General features: G+C 43.5%; 1 protein-coding gene across 1 annotated transcript in view; it reads left to right on the top strand.

Moving 5' to 3' along the window:
* Positions 1–22,643, top strand: part of DNAH7 (dynein axonemal heavy chain 7) — a 2,019,015-nt gene that overhangs the window by 677,694 nt on the left and 1,318,678 nt on the right. The window contains exon 27 of the mRNA XM_078680414.1: positions 5,658–5,870. Within this exon, the coding sequence (XP_078536540.1) occupies positions 5,658–5,870 (213 nt within the window). The remainder of the gene's footprint in view (positions 1–5,657; positions 5,871–22,643) is intronic.

Here is a 22,643-nt window from a genome sequence, read left to right as displayed (position 1 = left end):
CTAATATAGGTGTTGGTGACGTCAGCGGAGTCGCGAGCGATGCTGTGCCTCTATGACGTCCGAGTCCACGTCGGCGCGAAGCTACAAAAAGAATTTCCGAATGTTGCTGGCGCAGGGGGATATTCACAAAGTGAGGAATCCACAGGCAGATATTGTATCTACCAGAAACAGCGTTACCGAAGGTAAGTAACTTGTTCTTCACCATCCTTGGAGACCTTAATCTCCACTTTGATGATCCGTTGGACCATCATGCAACCGACTTAGTCTCAGATCTTGCATCCTACCAGCTATTTCAGAAGATACATCTAGTCCGATCACTTTCTAGTCCCTTTCCTTTGGAACCCTCCAAAAATGTCTTCCCCTCCCCCAATATTGTCAGTGCCCACTAAAACTCGTCCCTGGTCAAAACTCTCGGTAGAAGAATGGACCCTCACAGAAAACACTAGACCTACCTTCAATGATAACCCTTCCACCTCCTACAAGGACTTCACTAATTGGATTGAAAATTCCCTAAACACCGTGCTCCCCAAAATATAAATCCGGGAGAAACCTGGTCCCAACAAACATGCCTGGTTTACGCCCAAGCTTTGTCAGTTGAAACAAAACGCAAAAAGATTAGAAAGAACTTGGAGGAAAGACTTCGCTCCCGGAAAAAAAGCAGAGTATAGGTCAGCCATAGCAACTTATAAAGCCAAGATAAAGACTGCCCAGGCCACCTACTACGAACAAAAACGATCTCAATCAACCAACCCCTCCAGAGAATCGTTCCTCATCGTTAAACAGCTATTAAAACTTTCAGATACTAAAACTGCGCCCGATCCTTCGGGCAAATTCTGCAATAAAATAGCAGACTTCTTCCAGTCTAAAATTCAAAACATTTTGAAGCATATCCCTCTCCTTGACACTCCTTCCCTACCCCAACGCAGAGACTCGGAACATAACGAAAACCACACTGGCTTAGACATCCTCACCCCTCTCACACAGTAATCTCTCTTTCCTATACTATCTGCTGTTAAAAGTCTCCAATTGACCCCGCACCACTCAACATTCTCAAAAAGTTCTACCCACTATCACTCCCTTCATTACCCACCTAATTAACATCTCACTAGCAGCCGGCTCAGTTCCTGCAGAATGGAAAAACGCTCTGGTCAAGGCTCTTCTAAAAAAAACTCACCTTGACCCTGCGGAACTGGGCAACGATCGCCCCATTTCGCTTCTCCCCTGCATCAGTAAACTGGCATAAAAACACGTCAACAACTCACTCTCAGCTTTTCTCGAATCCCAAGGTCATCTTCACTCCTCCCAAACTGGCTTTCGGCCCCATCAGGGTACCGAAACCGCTCTTCTTTCAGTGGTGGAGAACGCCAGGAAAATGATTGACCAGGGAGGGTCCTCTGCCATTATACTCCTTGACCTCAGCACAGCCTTTGACACTGTGAACCACCACATTCTGGTTCACCGTCTCAAGAAAACTGGAGTTTCAGGGTTAGCCTTGGCATGGCTACAGTCTTCTTGAAAATAGCCCTTTTCAAGTTTTTAAAGGAGACACCCTCTCCAAACCCCTCTCCCTTCAATGTGGAGTTCCTCAGGGCTCCTCCCTGAGCCCCACTCTCTTTAATGTGTACATGGCCCCGTTGGCGGATATTGTATCCCCCTATGGGGTCCATATTGTCACATACGCAGACGATACTCAGCTGGTTGTAGAACTAAATCAGACCAAACAGTCACCCATCGACCTCCACTCCTGCCTCAAGGAAGTCACCAACTGGATGTGCATCTCCCATCTGAAGCTAAACGGAGACAAAACCGAACTGATGGTGTTAGGCAACCAGCTGAGTTTCAAATCAAACACCATGTGGCCAGCATGAATGGGTCCGGCCCCCATCCCCACAACTGAAATAAAGAGTTTGGGAATTTGGCTGGACTATGAACTTTCATTCAAAACCCAAGCACGCAAGACCGCTGCAGCATGCTATGGCATTCTTAGAACAACACAAAAAATCCTCCCCTTGCTTCCCATTCATGCTAAAAAAATTCTGATCCAGGCCCTGGTCCTGTCTAGGCTAGATCTCAACAACTCTCTCTATTTGGGTGCCCCTACTTCTGTCATCAACAAGCTACAAGTTGTGCAGAATTCAGCGGCACGACTGCTCACTGGTACGAGCCGCCGATGTTCAGCGAAACCCGCCCTTCGATCCCTCCATTGGCTCCTGGTACAGGAGAGAATCCACTTTAAGGCACTGTGTATTGCCCACAAATCTCCGAAGGGAACTGGTCCCTCCCTTATCAAGGATCTAGTCAGACCCCATAAGACCTTTATATGTCTCCGCTCGGACGACCTCTATCTAGCAACGGTCCCCAGAATCAGAAGGTCTAGATCGGGGGGCCGCCTTTTTTCATACAACTCTTCCAAGCTCTGGAATTCCCTTCCTCTAGCCCATAGGAAAGAACCCAATTACCTGGTCTTCCAGAAGCAGTTGAAAACCTGGCTTTTTCCCCGAGTGCTCCCCCCCCCTCCCTATCGCAGTCCTGCTGCAGCGCTGGGATGCCCCCGGGTAGCCATGCGCTATATAAAAGTCTTTTCATTCATTCAAGATATTTTTTTTTTTTGGGAAACATTTTTATTAGCATTTTGCATCATGGAAACAAACATTAAGCATGTCAATGTCGAGCAACACACCCATCCCCCCGCCCCCTTATCCATTTTTCCCTTCTTTTGAGCAACAACATTGTTCACCGTGTCACATGGTTCAATTAAAAGTCTCACCCAATTCCGTCTACAAATCCGCCACATTCCCCATATCACGTTTATTCATTCAAGATGTTTAACCAACAATAGTCTTGCTCTTCAAAATTGGTCTTCGTGTCAGTTTTTAGGAAGTTAACATTGGTTCCTGCTCAAAGCATTCTATAAATAGATGTGGTGCTAGACCTGAAAAAATGAAATGTTTGTGTTTTTCAGGCAAGATCTCTGTCTATCCACCAGCAATATCTATTCCTCTGGGTTGCTTCAGTTCATCAGGTGTACTTTCTTCTGATATGCATGGCTTAGTGCATCTCTCTTGTCTGCAATGCTACATATGAGACTGTTACATAAATGTTTGAAGGATTAGTCATGACAGAAGTCAGACAACTTGAATGGCAAGATTCACTTCACTTTGAACACTGTTTAAGCTAGAAGCCAGAGGTGCAGGAGGGACAATCTTGTCATAGGTGTTCCATTTCATCTTTTGGTTACTACTAAATCTTTCAGGCATTGGTAAGAGATGCTTCTCCTGAGGGGTGGGGAACTTATATGAGCAATCTCACAGTTCAAGTAGAGAGAGGATTCTATATCTACTTGTTGGAATTACAAGCAGTTCACAGACTCTAAAATTCTTCCTGCCTGGGATCGAAGATGGCCCTCCTCTTCTACAGACAGATAGCATGGCCACCATGTATTACTTGAACAAGCAGGGAGGAATGGGAACTGAGAATGCTCCCTCAGGAACTTCAAACCATTTGACATGAAATGCTAGTGACGAGCATTTGACTGACTATGGTTTGGCTTCCAAGATTTCAGAACAGAGAAGCAGACAAACATAGCTGTCATTTTGGCATTAAACAACAAGGTACTGGCAGACATCTTCTCTTGCTGGTGTCATCCAGAAATAGATTTACTTGCATGAGAGGGAATTGCAAAATGCCCTACCTACACCTTCACATTTCCACATACTCAGTCTCTTGCAAATGTGCTTTCAAAGAGTTGGATGAGAGAATGTTTCTACCCTTTTCTCCTATATCACTTCTTCTCAAGGTGTTCACCTAGTTTAGCTCAGCAAAAGTGATACTAATTGCACTAAATTGGCCTTACAAATGGTGGTATCCATACCTTCTGTGGATGTCCATTCTGCCAAGCAGCAAACAGCTGATGAGGCCGGACCTGCTTTCCAGAATATTGGGCACTCAGGGTGCGGTGGGAGACAGTGTTGAAAGTGGCCGAGAAGTCCAGTAGGATGAGGGCTGTAGTTTCACCACAGTTGAGGAGGGACGGTCAAACAACTCTTTGTAAATTATGGGGCCATTTGGATAGGTCTAGCTTCTTCTAAACAGACCATAGACAGTTGAATTTTTTGTTGCATTATTGCCTGATAACGGAAAGCTCATAGGCCTTTATCTTGCACACCTGTGTCCCACTCTTTGATAGGGAAGACAGCTACTACCACTTTGATGAGAAATGTAGCCATATCTGACAGCCGTAAGACTGCTACCTGAAGGTCAGTCCACACTTTTCCTAAGCATTGTCTGAAGCATGACTCAAAGACAGATACCTCAGTGGGTCAGGAGTGTCTTTGTAAGTTATTTGCTTAGATAGTGTTCTACCTTTTATGAATCTCATCGGAAATCCATTGATGAAGAAGAAATATGTACGTACTTGTAATTCCAGTTCTTCACCATGGGTAGTCCCCTGAATTAATAAAAGACTTGCACACCTCACAGCTTTAGGAGCAATAAAAAGTGATAATATCCGTAGAATGTAAGTGTTCTATGTGCTCCAAAAGCGAACAGCATAATTGTCACCATGCTAGGATTGTGCAACTTCTAATATTCTTAAAGGAGCAGAGTACATTTTTTCCTCTCTAGTTAGTGATACCTTTAGGGAGTATCATTCCTGTTTGTTTGTATGCTTTCCTCTTTATAGAGTGGTGTTCATCCAAATGTATTATGTGTAGTAAGGTGGTTGTAAGATATAATTGTTGCCTTTTTGGCATGTTTTGCGTTTATTTGCATTACTGGAAAGAAAAATAATCGAGTAGTTGTGTTCCGGGGTCTCATACATCTGCAGAGATATTCTACCTTTATAAATTCATAGAGTCTACCCATGGTGAAGAACTAAGATTATTAGTAAGTATTTTTTCTTTCCACTATGCTTTCTTCTTTCTTTTTCGATCCTTTCGTGGTTTTCCTGGTCTTCATATCACCACCTTTGTTAAAAAAAGAATGAGTCTCAAGCCTTTGATCCCCTGACTTTCTCATCATCAGAAAGGAGAGCCGTTTTCACTAAGGGAAAGTAGTTTATCGTAGTTCCAAGAGGGTCAAAACCATGGCTGATTTTCAGGCTAATATACTGTAATTGTAATCGCATTTATATAGCCCTCTTGTCGGTGACTAGCACGTTACTCCGGAACCCAAAATTATGAATGATTCTTTTTAAGGGGAATTGTTTGTACAATAACCATACTGTGAAAATCCTAAAAACCTGGCCTGGCTGTGTGCCCTCGACCACAGTTCAGCTCCCCTAAACTAGAATATCTTCAGTCACCACAAGCCTATTATCTGTGATCCATGGTCCCTTCCTGCCTTCTTTATTGAAGCCACCTGTGAACGCTGTCCTTGTAGATATTAGGCTTTTTAGTTGAATCACAACCTAGCCATTGTCTCGTGTCTAATAATATGAATGTTGTTTTATGAGACCCGCATAAAATGTCCGCTTTTAGTTCGGGTATTCTTCAAGTTAAACAATGACTGGTATTCCACCGTGGTAAATCTGCAACATTACTCTGTATTGACCCTGTTTTTATTGGGTAGTTGCCGGCAGGTCAGCAATACCAAATTCGCTCTCTAGTAGCAGAATATATATTTTAAAGTGTTCATCCTGCTGTCATTCCTTTCTTCAGGCTCTCTTCCGGACAGTGGCCATGATGGTGCCAGACTATGCCATGATTGCAGAAATCGTGCTGTACTCCTGCGGGTTCGTCACCGCTCGGCCCCTCTCAGTGAAAATTGTAGCTACATACCGACTGTGCTCAGAGCAGCTGTCCATGCAGGCTCACTATGACTATGGAATGAGAGCTGTGAAGTCGGTGTTAACTGCAGCCGGAAATCTAAAGGTAACTCTTGTTGAAAGGTTGATTTTCACTTAACCTTCATTACTGCCTACATTTCCTGAATGGATGCTACAGGGTATTATAAAATATTCATGTTTTACACCTGTGTTGTTAACGTTTTCCACGGGGAGATTTCAGTTTGTATAATAAAAAAAAAACATTTAGGAAGTCTTGCCTTCAGATGAGATACTTTATGAATTCTGCTAAATATGTAATGCAAGTCAATTCAACCTGAAGTATGGCTGTGAATGCAATTTCAGATTAAAGTTTTTCTTGTTCTAGTGAGAAGTTATCCAAGTTTTGATTATTAAACATGTAGGCTGCTTTAATCTATAAATGCTTTCAGCGTATTCAGCTAGTAAGCATGTTTGTTGATGCTATAATATCTTACTATATGTAAAAGCCTGGATCAAAATACTAAATTTAGCTCTTTACTGATCTGATGCCTGAAGTCATGTTCACCCTACTTTACATTTTCATATGAGGGAGCCTAGTGAAGCCAGCTGTAACACGAAGGGGGCTCTGGGAATCAGTTATTGTTGCACCCCAGAATGATAACTGTGTGGTCACTGGTTACAGGTTTGCTTGGTACATTGCAAACCTCATGAGGAAGTGGCACAATTACAGCGACAAAGAAGAGGGATTTTTATGTCTTCAGTAAGCCGTTTCATCAAATGTATTGTATTGTATTGTATTATAATTGCATTTATATAGCACTTACTACCCCTGACGAGGTGTCAAAGCGCTTTTTCGGCGAGTAGCATGCTACTCCGGGACCCATAGGGGATTAGTGTTGAATTAGGATAGTGAAACATGCAAGTACATTTTAAGTGGTGGATAGGTTAGTCAGTTAATTGGATTTGGAATGATAGCAGAAGGGTAGAGGAGGACAAAGGTTTGTATTTATATATCGCTGTGTTGACGCACGCTATTCAGGAAGCCTACAAAGGATTAGAAGTGAATTATTTTGGCGAAATATGAAGTCATTTCAGTGGTGGATATTAGTCAGTTATTTTGAGTGAGAAGGATAGTGGAGGGATAAAGGGGGAAGAAAGATTTGCATTCATATAGCACTTGTTACCCCTGATGGGTGTTGAAGCGCTTTTCTGGCGAGTAGCATGCCACTTTATTTATCCATAAAGGATTACTGTTGAAAATTAGTATAGTAAAAAAAATATGAAGTAATTTGAATAGTGGATGTTATTCAGTTATTTGGGTAGTATATTAGTATAGTTTAATATGGAATTTGAGAAGTGAACATGTTAGTCTGTTAATTTCGATTGAAAAGGATAGTGGGGGGATAAAATAGGGAAGGATTTTTTTTCGGTCTTATCAGAAGGAGGTGGCTTTTGGATGAGTAAAAAGGAGTTTTGGAGGAGAGGACTCAGAGGGAAGAGTTTAGAAAGGTTTTTTTAGGGGATCGGTATAGTAAAAGAGGTGTCAGATGATGCAAGGAGGGGTAGAGTAGGAGAGAGTCTAGAAAGGGTTATTTTGGCAATCATAGTAATGGTATGGGGTTTGGGATAAATGAGAGAGTGGATGTAGAAGATATATTGATAGATGTATAGGATGAGAGATAGGGTAGTGCATTGGAAGGAGTAGTAGAAGAAGTATGAGATGAGTCAGAAGGTTGGGCTAGGAGATATATTGAGCGAAGTATAGGCTGAGAAATAGGGTAGTGCATTGGAAATGCTAAATTAGAAGAAAGTGATAAATATATAGATCCATATTTGCATTGAAAGTATATAGCTACATAAAGGAGGTAAGTATATGTAGATTAAAGATATTGATAAAGGCACAGGATGATAAATAGGGTAGTGCATTGGGTATGCTTTTTCAGTAGAATAGTAACAGACACACAGATCCAAGTACATGGAAGGTACATAGATGTACAATGGAAGCATGTACATGTAGACCAAAGATGAATTTTATTTATTATTATTATTATTATTATTATTATTTTTTCTCTCAACATAATTATTTTACATGTTTATACGAAGTAATGCACAAAGATAGGTACATATCTATAGTGAAAAAAATGCTTGTATACAGAGGGATATGCTGTAAATTTCTGTTTGCCTATGGTGCTTATGTGGGAAAGAGCCAAATCTTGAGTAGTTTTCTGAAGATAAAGTGGTTGTCGGTGGACCTTATGGTGGGGGGTAAAGAGTTCCATATTTTTGCAGCTTGAACAGAGAAGGATGTGCCACCCATGTTTTTTTTCTTGATTGGTGGGATTTTGAGGCGAGATGCTCCTTTAGAGCGGAGGTTCCTTTTTTGAATGTGTTTGGTGATTTTATTCCTGATGAAGAGTGGTCCCATTCCATGTTTTGCTTTGTGGGTGATACAAAGCAGCTTGAATTTGGATCTCCTGGCAACCGGTAACCAATGCAGGGCTTTTAAGGCAGGGGAGATGTGGTCTCGCAGTTTAATATGCAAGAGTAGTCTGGCAGCCGAGTTCTGAATTCGTTGTAATCTTTTCATGGTCGTTAAAGGTGACCTGTGGTAGAGGCTATTGGCGTAATCGAGTTTGGACAGAAGAAGGGAGATGGTAGCTTGGACCTTGTGTGGAAATCCCAAATGAGGGAAAATTCATCGCAGCGTTTTTATATTAGCAAAACTTGATCTTGCTAGTTTATCCACTTGGGCAGTCATCGACAGCTTGGAGTCCATGGTCATTCCAAGGTTTCTTCCTTCCTTCGATACTTTAGGCAGTGATCCCAGTTCATCAGGCCATGCGGCAAGCGGATTGTAATGTTTCCAATCACCACAAGTGAGTATTTCAGTTTTTGAAGCATTCAATTTGAGATGGCTCCTGGTCATCCACTGATCCACGGCTCTGGGACAGCTGAAAATTGGTGATTTTCAAATGTCTTTGGGGCATTCCAGTTTAAGGAGTATTTGCGTGTCATCTGCATAGTTATATAATCCTATAGTGTGGGTATGAGGTGCACTCGTTTAATCTAGCTCATAAGAAACCGACAAATCAATCTTCTGAGGAGAGTCTGGTTTCAGACAAAGACACTTCTTCCACAAGACCACCTGTCCAGATATTAACATCAAGAGTTACCTCAACCGCAGGACCATCACAGATCAAACAACAACACCAAGCTCGGTTGCTTTTTTATCCCAGGTCCAGGACCAAGGATTACCACCACCACAACAGAAAGCAACTTCAGGAGGACAAGCTCAACAAGACGCGGAAAAAGGAGGCAGAAGTCTAAGGAGCGGGAAAACAGTAACTTAATTGTTAATATATCATCCAAACAACTTTCATCCCAAGAAGTAAGGGTACTAACTAAAGGATTATCATTCGTACCAACAAACACACCTAATGAAATCCAACTTGAAGTTAGCATCCACCGGTTTATGCGGACATTGCGTTTAAAGCATTTCTTTTCAAATGTTATTGTACCTGATCAATCAGCAGAAATTAACAAGGATAAGAAATTTAAACCAAAAAGTACATTTCAACCACCGGTATCACACAAGATGCTTGACACCTTTGAAAATATGGTTAAAAAGGACATCAAAGCATTGGATTTGAGGAAAGTGAAAAAACATAATCTCATGAAATCAGATAAAAACATCATAAGAGCCATAGCTAACAACAAGGAACTTACAATCCAACCAGCTGACAACGGGGAAGCCATGGTCCTCATGGACACATCCTTCTACACGCATAATGTGGATCTCCATGTAATGGATACCAATACCTATCTACCATTGGAAGTAGACCCAACTGATGAGCTACAAACATTGTTAACACAAATTCTACAAAACACACTGGATCTTGACTGGATAGACAAGCCAACTAAACAATACCTTATCACTTCCTTCCCACGACGTCCATGATTATATATGATCCCAAAAATTCACAAGAGCATTTTGAATCCACCCTTCAGGCCCATAGTTTCAGGGTGTGGTTCAATTTTTGACCCCCTGAACCAAGTAGCACACATCAGTTTAAAGGAACCTTAAAATGTTATAACTGTACCCATTGTAACAACATAGTACTGGGTAATACTTTCACTCATCCAACTACAGGAGCCACAATTAGTCTCAGACATACGACGGATTGCAACTCACAAAATGTCATATATGGTATCAAATGCCCATGTGGCAAGATGTATGTTGGGAAAACGGAACGAAAATTAAAAGTGAGAATAACTGAACATAAAAGCCGGATACGAACACAAAGCACTACTTCCCCTCTAGCAGTCCATTGGCTGGAAGGTAAACGCACCATCTCCCAATTACGCATTATGGTTATTGAGCAAGTGCCCCTCTAAAGTGGGTTAGATGAGCATAAAAGATTGCTTCAACGAGAGACATATTGGATCAGATTCCTTAACACTGATATCAATGGGGTTAAATGTCAGGATAGATTTCTCATGTTTTATTTAAAACACTTTTTTACATAGTTCATGTGTTCAGAACATGCTGGTTTTCTTCTCTACTTTGTACATTGAATGTGTTCTATATATATATAACATTTTATTTTGTAACATTTAATTGTGTTATCATTTTTCACACAAGGCATTTGTATTAGATTACGCATGCTTGGATTACATTAACACAGGGTTGTATAAACACCCACATAGAAGAGGTTTCTAATTGAGCAGGAACTAGGCGATATCGGGGTACCTATGATATTTTCAGGCAGGTTCATAAAAAACAAATGAGGACAGATTGTGGTTTAAACTCACGCATTATGAGTGACTTTGGAGTTTATTTGAAGCACATCAACATTTGAGCATTTTTTGATTCTATACTCCACAGTATTAATATACTTCCCGGAGTATATTTCTTTGGCACAGTTACTTATATAGCATTTCTGATACTATGTCCCTGGATATGTTTCCCGAACTAAGATGTCCTCCGGTTAGACTAGGAGAATTGATACTTCATTACATATAGTCCGTCATTTACTTTTACAACTCTCGTGACATCAGAGTGCGATCGGGCAAACATGAGTTTAGCATGTGGAAATGCGCGTCAAACATCCGGATTTATCAGTTGGTGATCACACCAGTTTAACGCATGTTTATGTTCCGAGATTTATTAGGAGGCGGTTTGGCAACTTGTTCATAGTATGTGGTTGGAGGCATAAGTAGGGATCTTTATGATCTAAAGGCATGTATATCGAGTCCCCGTTCCACGTATGAGCCAACCATTGTAACCTTGTCGTTTCCTTAACACACTGTAAGATGGCCGCCAATACCGGGCACTTGTGTGTTCTCGAGTCCATCATTGATTTCTTTTTTCCTCATGACCAGTTAAGAAGCGACGCGGTCTCTTCGGCGTGTTGTAGCGCGTTGAGAGCGGGTTGATTCTCTGGGATTTCACATTGTAAACAGGTATGCTTCTATGGGACGCGGCTACTGTTATGGCCCTGATTTATAGCTTATCAAAATCCCGTTCATAACCTGCTCATAGTCATAATGATCGTTTCTCTCGTTTTTTGTAGATGAGCGTAACTGCAGCTCATTGTGGTAAGACCTCTTTATTGTTTGTTACCATGATCTTTACAGTCTGTGCATCAAAGTGGCGATTTGTAACTTAGATGCCTTTTCTTATCATATGTTTTTCAGCATCACGCTTTGACTATTGACAATCAAGGTACGTCAGTTGTGATGTTCCCTTTATGGGATTCATTACTCCTTTTGAGAAGATGGAATCTGACGATTTTTTTGATGTTTGTTTTTTCAGTTGTATCTAGTCCTGTAATTCGGCCGTTGATGGTAAGCGGTGATTTTATAGGGGTGTTTGTCAGACCCCCTGCCATTTTGCTATTGTGATGCACGAGTTAGAATGAAAGTTTATCAGTAAAGAGTTACAGTGCTCATTTAGATTATTGTGAACCTTTAGGTCACCACACAACAAACCCATAAGGTAGGCACATACTGAATGCTGTTTGAACATACATAGACTTGTTTTTTGATCCCCATGGACGCTAACACATTATTATAATATGCTTTTTGTTACAGATCAGCCCCTGACGAAGGAACCATAAGGTTCCGAAATGCATTAGGCAATGGAAATGGAATTCTTATGAATAATCTTTATTTTATGTATATTGGATCATGCATAACAGCGAGACTTGTATATGATAAAAATTGATTCATGTCAATGTTATGTACATTTTTCGATAACAGATTGTTACTCTGTTAAACATAAAAGTAAGAAATATAACAGTGTGAAACTCAACATTGTGATGTTCATGATTATTGTACAGTGGTAACTCACCATGTGAACAGTGCGCGACTTTAACAAACTACACAGTTTGTGATTAGGTTGATCTGCATAGTTATAGTACGTAAGGTGAATTTTATTGATCAGTACTGGTAATGACTTCATGTAGATGTTGAAATGCATGGGTGAGATGATAGAACCTTTAGGGACCCCTGCTTTCGTGGAGTATGGTTTGGACGAGAAAGGTGGGGAATGGATGACATTAGTTCTGTTTCGAAGGAAGGATGCGATCCAGTCTATAGCAGTTCCCTCTAAGCCGGCTTCATAGAGTCTTTGTTTCAGAGTGTCATGGTCAACCGTGTCAAAGGCAGCTGAGAGGTCCAAGAGGAGTAGCGCAGCAACCCCGTTGCGGTCAACTGTATTCTTTAGGTCATCCCAGATGACAAGGAGAGCAGATTCAGTGCCTCTTCCCGGACAGAATCCTGTTTGGAAGTCTGAAAGTATGTTGTTCTCTTCACTGAATTATGACATCTGGGCGAACGATGCTCTTTCTCTCAGTTTGCCCAAAATGGTCAATTTGTAATGGGTCTGTAGTTGTCAGGGTTCAGCGGGTCCAAGTTTGTTTTCTTCAGTAAAGGGCGTATGTATGACTTTTTGAGTTCTTCTGGAAATATTCCAGTAGTTAAGAAATCGTTGATGATTCTTCTTACTGGAGTGGCAGCAGAGGTTGTTAAAAGAATTGTCTTGAAAGTTTGTGGCGGGCAGGGGTCAGAAGGGCTGCCGACAGGCCTGCTTGCTTTGACCAGGTCCATAAATTAATTGTGTGCGATGTGTTGGAAGGAACGGAGAGGCTTGATTAGAGCATTCTTGGATTGTTGTTTTTCACAAGGGTTAGTGCTGGTGCTTTGTTTCTGTTTTAAGTACGATTCCAACGTGTCTGCTTTTGTCCGTGTAATGATTTGCCACTTTGTCTGTGAAATCTTGAGTAACAGAATGAGTTCCTTCTAGGCAATTTGGTTTGCGAAATTCATTGAGTATTTTATAGAATTCTTTATTTGCACATTTAGCATTTTGAATTCTGTCCGAATAATACCTTTTCTTAGCTTTTTGGATAGCAGACTTGTATAATCTGTTAATTTTCTGTAGGTGAAGTTTGTCTTGCTTGGCATGCTTTGAGCCTGTTACGTTGCAGATTTCTAATTTGTTGTTTTATGTCTTTTATTTCTATGTTTCTCCAAGTCGCTTTTTTTCTTTGTTATGTTATGTGGTTTTGAGTGGTATCAGGATGTCAAAAGCTTCCTGTAGCCACTCATATATATTTTGAACAGAATTTATGGTTTCCAGATTTGTACTTGATGTTAGTTGTGTTTCAAATTGAGTTTGTTCCACGGCCGATAGGTGGATGGATGTAAGGTAGCGGAAGAGGTGTGGCGCCGTCGCTAGGGCGACTGACTCCGGAATCTGGGGATCACGGTTCGATCCCCGGCACCGGCGGCAGATTAGTCCAGCACCATGTGACTCTGGGCAATAGCTTGCTCAATCTTCCCGACGGCCTCCAGCGCCTAGAGACCCTTACGGGTGATTGTGCGCTTTACAAATGTGGATTATATTATAGGTGAGTCACTTAGCATTTTATGTTGGAAGGCAAGCAAGTGGTGGTCTGACCATGTGACTGGAGTTATAGTTTGAAAGGTAACTATTACAGTATTGGCAAAAATGAACTTCTAGGATATGTCCAGCGGTGTGTGTCGGATTGTGGATAATCTGATGCAGGTTCAATGCATCTAGGCCGGTGATTATAGTTTTAGGATGGGTCATATTTGGTTTATCAAACCAAATGTTAAGGTCACCCAGAACGCATAGGTTGGAGCTTATTGTTATCAGGTTTGAAACTGTGTTTAGAAGTGCATCTGGGAATGTTGCCTTGCTAGGTGGAGGTCTGTAAAGGAGCATGAAGTTACACGAGGAAGACGGTGTAGGATTGCATCTTGTTTGAAGATCCTCACAATTCTTTATGGAGATGTTGTCAGTTTTAGTGATATGTATTGTTTGCCTAAATACAACAGCTAGACCACCTCCTTTTTTGGCTATACAATTTTGGATGATTATTTGATAGCCTAGAGGAATGGCTTCATGCAGGACTATAGCCATATCTTCTCCCAACCATGATTCGGTTATGAATAGTATGTCTGGTTTTGCATCGGTGAGAAGGTCGTAGATTTGATGCTTGTTTTTAGAGAGGGATCGAGCATTTATTAGTAGACAGTTTAGCGAGTTGCCTTGGTGATAGTGGGACTTTGTTTGGTAGAAGAGTGATCAGTATTGTGTGCGTTTGTAGCAGGTGTGTTTTTAGTGCTGGTATTAGCTGTATTAGAATAGCAATCGTGTAGCTCTTCTGTATCGTGTTCCTCATCCAGCATGCTAAGAAGGCATTTTGATGTGTCTGCATGTGTATGTATTGGAGATGGTGTTTGAGAGTGAGTGGGAGTGCTGTATTGCTTTTGTGGTGTAACACACCTCACAAAGTTGTGAGGTGTGGCATGTTGCTTATATTTTTTTTGCGTGTGTTTAAGGCGGAAGGTGTATGAGTCAGGGGAAGTGGTGAAGCATGTGGGTCATGTAGTAATGTTCTAAATTGTCCAATGGATGAGAGGCAGTTAGAAGAGAGGTGCTGTATCTGTGTTAGGTGTGGTGGAAGAGTGAAAGCTTGGCATTGGAGTTTGTTCCTTTGTGTGGTTTGAAAGGTGGGTATATGTTTGTATTGTGTGATGGTAAGTATTACGAGGTGTTGCACTTTGAAGATCTTGTTGTGCTGGTGTGTGTGATATGTTTTGCTTTTGAGGAGTAGCGAAAAAGGGTGCTAATATATATGTTTCATGCAATAGATTTGGTTGTGTAGTATGGTTTGTGAGAGGAGGTTGTAACATAGAGGGGGTGGTGATGTGTTTATGAGTAGAGTGTATGTTGTGTGTAGGAGGGAATGAAGTAGAGGTGTGAGTGTTTATCTTAGACTGTATCTTAGACTGGTTTGTTGCAAGAGTCACAAAGTGTGGTGGTGTGCAGTGTGTGTTGTGTGTTATTTATTATTTATTTATTTATTTATTTATTAATGCCATTTGTAGAGCGCGTACAATTACCCTTGGGCGTCACGGGTGTTAGTGTTATTATGGTAGAAGGGAGAGGAGGGTGTTTGTTGGCAACTGATGGAAGGATCATTATATGTTTGTTAGTGATTAAAGGTGGTCTGTTAGGTGTAATTACGGCAGGGAGAGTGTGTCAGAATGGGATGTAGTTATGTATGGTGTTGATTGGCATTGTGTTAGTGATGAGTGTATTGGTTAGTGGTATAGGATAGAGTTGTGTACTGTTTGTAGGTGATGGTGGATATGTGTGGTAATTGGGATAGTAGGGTGTGTAGATGTGGTTTGGTTGGCTTTGTGGTGCATGCTGGTACATTAATCTGTGCATAGTGTTGTGCGTGGTGTACATTTGGTGTGAGTGTATTGCTCTGTGGATGGTGTAGGCTGGGTATTGCTAAATGAGAAAAAGGGCAGCATTTCTGTCCCTTGTCCCGAACAGGCTCAAACAGGCAACTGCCCTTGTCCTCTCAGAGCTTAGCTGAGACGCCTGGGCTGAGACACCCTAACCCTTGCCTTTTTTATAGCCCTAGTAATCAGGTGACCCCTTCAGCCAATGGGAACCCTAGCCCTAACACTATCCAATCACAACACTAGCCCTAAAATCTAGAACCAATAGGAGAACCTAGGACCTTACAGCCAATCTTAGCCCTAGTCCAAGCACCCAATCAGTTCAAAAATCCGATCTCTACATCCAATAAAAGCCCTAGCCCTACCAAAGAGAATGTTGACTTGGAACTAACAAAGACATACTTATTCTTTCTAGACCTCTACCAGTTCAAAAAAGCTGCGCTTTAAGTTGTAACGTGGATACCCTGAAGAGCACTGTTTCTGGTGCCACTTACATATTTTTTCTTTTTTAACAAATCGTATTGGCATTTGACTATAAAATTGAGTTTGCTGTCATGTCATATTATCTTATACATCATATGTGAAAGACATAGCATCAGCCAAGTAAACAGTTATGAACAGAAAAATGTAAGGTCTCCTCTTCTCCCCCCGCCCAGGGTGCACCTTGAGCTGTCAGTTTGATTGTAGGAATTAGGAAGGGTGGCCTTTCCATGCTAACATTTCCCCATCTTTGCAATATGTCTGTGGGTCCCCATGGGGCGTCATTGTCATATGTCCCTCTTCAATCGTTCTGCTAAGGAGAGTTAGTCGGATAGACTGGTAACAGGTCTAGGGGGTACCAGGCATCTCTTCCGGTGTTGAGGGGTCGGTGTGTGTCAATGAGTCTATTAAGGCCTTCCACGCCCTGGCAATATCTAGGGAACCTTCTCCGCGTCTGGCTTCAAGAAGCATGATTATGCTCTCGTAGCCTGCCCATCTCATAGGCTCGCTCCGCCAGACCGCCACCCGGGGTCCCATCGAAGCCTTCTAATTCCTAATGATCTCTTGATCCGCTAAGACAAAGGCTAGGTCCTGGAATTTGCTTGTGGTTTTAGTTTTGGATGTGTGAGGGAACCAACTTAGTAAACAATGCCTGGGTGTACATGGGATCTACCTGTTCATAACCTCAGCTAGTACTACTGTGATTTCTTTCTCCCATTGATTTCCGTTTTTCTGGCACATCCCGAACATGTGTTTGAACTCAGCACCTATTTTCCCTCAAATTGGACATAATGCCGCCCGCTTGCAAAGTGTCTATTAATTCTACCGGATGTGAGATACGCCCTATGTAGTACATATAGGTTGATATGTTGAAATCTGGGGTTCCTTGAGACTTACTGGATCTTTTCTAATATGTGCACTGTAGGAAGGTAGAATCCTTCTTACATGGTTACCTCCACTTTTTGACTGGTGTCAGTGTGTTTTTGACACGGTCTGCTGAGATCCTGCTAATCAGTCCCCCAGCAACTGTGCTTTCTCCCCTAAACTGAGACTGTAAGTACTTTGGTACTTTCACAATTGAGTACTGGGGTTATGTTACGTCTATTTATAAAACCCACTGTCACCCTGCAGGTATCCTGGGTTGTATTACGTGGTTACGACTACCAAGGATTTCCGCTACGTCGTACCCCGAAAGAAACCATTTTGGAAGGAGTTATCTTCATATCCTGAAATAACTAAACCCTTTGGAGACATGAGCTGTGCCTAAGCCTTCCGCCATAGTGCCTGGATAAACATTAACGCGTGGCTCTCTTGGCAGCCCTCTACCGTCATCCGTTGGATTGGAGGCCTGATTGGGGTTAATCCGGACGACTCCTGATCTAACCGGAGTGGATTCCTTCTTTCCGTATCATGACTGTGCCTGTGAGAATTGTGTCTGCTTTTGATGTACAGGTGTGTTTGTCCCACACCGTTTGGCCATCCACGCCCTGATGAAGGTGTTGACCCGGCTGGGGCTAGACACCGAAATGCGCGTTGGCGTATAAAGTGTTTCGGGTAGTTATATTGTAACCACCCCTACCACTAGGATGATATATGAGAACTTGTCATCCAACCATCGTGTGGCAGTTTCACCATTTGATGAACCTGTTGCTGCTATGATATTGTTTGTTGTATAGTATGAATGTATGTGCTAATTTGAATGCATGTTAGTATGACTGTGTATTTTGTTTGAGGTGTGTGTGACATGGTATATGTATAGATTTATTAGTGTCCAGGCCTAAGGTGTTCAATGGTCCGCAGGGTCTCTTCAGAGGACAGTACCTCCATCAGTAACGTTCGGCGGACCCCTGCCGACTCAGCAATGCATTTACACCTGATCACTGCTTTGAAGACGTCTCATTCTACCTGTAGGGAGGATGCTGAGCCAGCATTGTCCCCAAAGTACGAAGAATGAAGTCTACCACAGAGCCCTGGAAGACAGGGTCCATCAACAACTCTGGTTTCAACCGCCATGATGGGATAGCAGGTCGCACCCTATCCGAACCAAGTTGCAGCAGCAATAGGTTGTGGTCAGATAAAGTTCTGGAGAGGAATTCTGTGCTACACACAATATCATGTATGTCTGGTGTACTAAGAAATGCATCTAAACATATGTGTAGGTCATGACTGGTTGAAAAGAAGGAATAGTCTCATTCCCCTAGATGGTTTAAGTACCATGATGCTGCCAGTCCCCATTTCGTTTGTCAGTTGAGGAACGCGCGGACTAGTCTAAGTGTTGAAGAATCTATTAGCAGAGGTGCAATCGATCAAACACTGGGTCAGCTACACAATTGTAATCTCCTCCAAGTCGTATGGAAGCCACTAGATGGGGGGCTAGACTCCTCAAGAGTTCTGCAAAGAACGCAGTATGATTTACATTGGGGCCATGGATTCCCCCTATAGTTATGTCACGTTGTTTAACCACCCATTAACCACAACAAATCTGCCTGCTCTGTATATTAAGTGACCTGTGTGTTGGAAGGGAATTCCTGGGCTTATCCACAAGAGAACTCCACTGGCGTGGTTGAATATGCGGTATGGTAAGCCTTCCCTCTCCACCTACGTTGCAGACCCTCTTCGTCTTTGGCAAAGAGGTGTCTCTTGAGGAAGTGCAATTTGGACCATTCGCCTGTTAAGATGGGAATAGCTTTTATATCTCTTGGCCATGGTAAGCATCCCCCTGACGTTCCAAGATATTTTTTTTAAAGGTCATGGGGATCGCCATTGTGTGGAGCTAGGGCAAGAGTGGGGACATCTCAGGGCTATTAGAGCTCAAGCATAAGAAACCACCCATATTTCAGTAAGTAAGGATCTGCTCTCCAGGGCATCATCCGAACTCCCCATCTTAATGATCAAACAATAAACTTTGCAGCTCTCGCTCTAAGGACAAGCAGGTTAGTTCCTCCCATCCAAACTATCATCCAGCAAACATGTATTCTTGGGTGAACCCATAGAAACCTTTAGTGCAAAAGAGGGGCAGGTGGCCACTTGAAAGCCCCACGTCTGGCATCCCCCACCCAATTAGAATGCGGGAGTAACGCCATAGGGCCAGGAGGTCCATACTAGCAGTTTGATAACTAACAGTCAGTAGATACTACCCCCACATCTCACCTTCTTTTGCAGCTCAAATATGCTCATCCACAGTGACAGGAGTCACTTTGGGCAGTTCATCAACTGTGTTCGGGGGAACTGATGTCACAATCAGGGTGTGACAGATGGGCATCTTTCTTTCCGAGCACCAAGGAGAGCGCGCTTGCTCTACCCCCGCTCATGGCCGACAGCACCTCCACTGCTCATTGTCTTTCTTTTCTGATAGATACATCTGCCGTGTGGAATCCTCACCTTGTGAATATCCCCTTGCGTCAGCAACATTCGGAAATTCTTTTTGTAGCTTCGCGCCGACGTGGATCCGGACGTCACAGAGGCACGGCACCGCACGCGACCTCGCTGACGTCACCGGGGCCTATAACAGGCCCACGCCGGCGTGATGACATCAGTTCCCTTTTTTCCGCGTCGTCGACGCTAACGGTTTTCAGGGATCGTGTAGTAGCTTACAGTAACTTTGTTACTATTTCTTCGTAATTGTGTCTTTCTTACATTCTCTTCGAGATGTCGTCGAAGAAGACGGGATTTAAAGCCTGCGGTGAATGTGGCAAGACCATGTCAATCACCGACCCCCACGAATGTTGTGTATGGTGTTTGAGCTCCGACCATGATGTCGAGGACTGTTCCTGCTGCAAAAAGATGACTCCAAAAGCCTTAAGAGAGAGGGAGACAAAGCTCCTTATGGCGAAACTCAAGAGCAAAAAAGCTAAGAAGTCGTCAAAATCTCGATCTCGCTGATCGAGGTCGAGGTCTCGTTCGAGGTCACACTCGGAGTCATCGTCAGCACACGCTTCGAAGTCATCGAAGAAGAAACACAGAAGGAAGTCCCATGAGTCACGTCATCACTCTGGGAAGGACTCTAGCTCGAAACCGAAGTCCCAGATCAAGCTCGTGAGTAAAGAAGTGGAGGTTTCGGAGTCGGATCATGAAGAGACTGTGCATCCGGTTTCACCCGAACCTCAGGAACAGGTCCATTCTCCGATTCCATCCAATCCTTCTGGTCAGGAGGATGAAGGTGAGGAGCAGGGGGCTGGTGGAGCCGAAGTTCCGGCACCCGATGGTTCATCGACTCCGGTTCCGGCGCCCGAAGAAGAGGTCGACGTTGTATCGACTCCGCCTCCCCGGGAACAACCGAGAGGTCCGTATCCTGAGTTTCCGACTCCAGGTCAGGATCCTTCCCAGTTCCTGAACGCCATGTATGGTGTATATTCAAGGGCAATGTTCCCGTCTGGTGCACCTGTTGGTCCCACGGGTCCTATGGCCTTTAACCTAGGGGTTCCGCAGGCTTATGCCCCTGCACCCTTCATGCCCTTTATGCCGGCTCTACCGCCGCATTGGCATTTTCCGACACCACCGGTGTCGTCGACGCCGAAGCGCACGACGCCGGCTCCATCGACGCCGATCCCATCGACGCCGATACCCGTGACTCCGAGGCAAGATTCTGTCCGACCTCGTGTCGAGAAGCCTCGTCCGACGTCGGGTTCGACGCCGGCAGCGACCCCGTCGGAGTCGATTCCGAATCCTTTGACTTCGATTGTGAAAGAAAGGTCTCGGAGAAAGGCCCAGAGACTTTTAGAAGAGGAGAAATATGGGTATTCTGACACTGAGGAAGGAGAATTACAGGATTCTGAGGATCCTTTTGATGACTTATGTGAAGCCAGTGGTCTTGAACTGTCACCTGAATGGGAGTTGGCTTCTGTATCGAATGCTCCATCTAAGGATGTGGTGCCTTACCACACTGTGATTAAGAAGGCAGCGAGTTTACTAAACATAACTCTGCCTACGGCTGATTATAAACCCAATATTTTAACTGAGGTACTTCATTCACCCTCATCTGTGATCGAGCCTATGTTACCATTCAACGAGGCGTTGTCTGAACCTGTCTATGAGGTCTGGAAGAAACCCTTGTCTGCTCCAGCGGTTTCTAGAACGGTGGCGAGAAGATATAGAGCTGCACCGGATGATCCTGCATTTTTAACAACGCATCCTCTTCCTGAGAGTTTGGTAGTGCAGGCTGCCTGTTCTAAAAAATCTGCTGGGGCATTTCCACAGGTTCCTGGAGACAAGGAATCCAGGAAACAGGACCAAAATGCAAAAAAGGTTTTTTCATCAGCCAGCATGGCATTGAAATCAACCAATGCTACGTGTTTGATGGGGAGATATATCCATGCTTTGATGGACTCTGTCAAACAACTTATTCCAAAGGTTCCTGAGGATGCCAGGAAGGATTTTCAAGAAGTAATCTCGGACACCCAAGCAGCTGCGAGACAGGTCATCCAGAGTGGTTTGGACACTGCAGACTCGGTGGCAAGAGTCATGGGTTCCTCTGTGGCTACTAGGAGAGCTGCTTGGCTCAAATCTTCAGAGTTTTCTGCTGATGTCCAGTCTGCTTTAATGGACTTACCCTTTGATGGTTCAGGTCTGTTTGGAAAAAAAGCTGATACTGCCTTGGAGCGTTTTAAGGACAGTAGGGCCACTGCAAAATCTTTAGGCCTTCAATCCAGAGGTACTACCGGAAGACGCTTCAGAGGATTTGGCCGATCTTCCTTTCGATCTTACAGATCATTCCAGCAGCAGCAGCCTCAGCAGCAGCAGAACACGCTGTACAAGTCGTACAGAGGCAGACAAAGACCCCGTCCTAGAGGTCGTCAAGCTTCCTCCTCCTCCTCCTCCTCCTCTCCTTCCCAACCCCCGGCCAACGCAGCAAAGCAGCCCTAGATCCGCCATTCCGGATCATGTGGGCCCAGTAGGGGGTCGGCTTACTCATTTTCTACAAGATTGGGAATTTATAACATCGGATCTTTGGGTTCTCAATCTTGTAGAGAATGGGTATGCTCTTCCTTTCCAGGAATTCCCTCCCAATTACCCTCCTTGCCAGGGTTATTGTTCGGAAGACCACCTGCTTCTCTTGCAGGAAGAAGTCCTGGCATTATTTCGAAAGGGTGCAATAGAGGTGGTTCCAGAGCAGGAAAGGGGTCAGGGGTGCTACTCCCGGTATTTCCTGATCCCCAAGAAAGATGGCAGACTTCGGCCAATCCTGGACCTCAGGATTTTGAACCTTTACCTGAAGCAGGAAAAGTTCAAAATGCTCACTCTTGCACAGGTTCTTCAGGCGCTGTTGGAAGAGGACTGGATGGTGTCGATCGACTTGCAAGATGCATATTTTCATATTCCCATCTTGAAGTCTCACAGAAAGTATCTGCGTTTCACGGTTGGGTCACAGCATTACCAGTTTGTGGTCCTTCCGTTTGGCCTTACTACTGCACCTCGAGTCTTCACCAAGGTGATGGCAGTGGTGGCAGCTCATCTCAGGAGAACGGGGATTCATGTATTTCCGTATCTAGACGACTGGCTGATCAAAGCGGAGTCGCCAGAGAAGGTGCTCCATCATCTGCAAGAGACAACTCAGTTGTTGCACAGGTTGGGTTTTTCGATAAATGTACCCAAGTCTCACCTGGTGCCCTCACAG

This window comes from Lissotriton helveticus, chromosome 3_1 (assembly GCF_964261635.1).
Source record: "Lissotriton helveticus chromosome 3_1, aLisHel1.1, whole genome shotgun sequence".
In the NCBI taxonomy this organism is placed as follows: domain Eukaryota; kingdom Metazoa; phylum Chordata; class Amphibia; order Caudata; family Salamandridae; genus Lissotriton; species Lissotriton helveticus.
The sequence above is the reverse complement of the archived record's forward strand: the minus strand, read 5'-3'. Positions and strand labels throughout refer to the sequence as shown.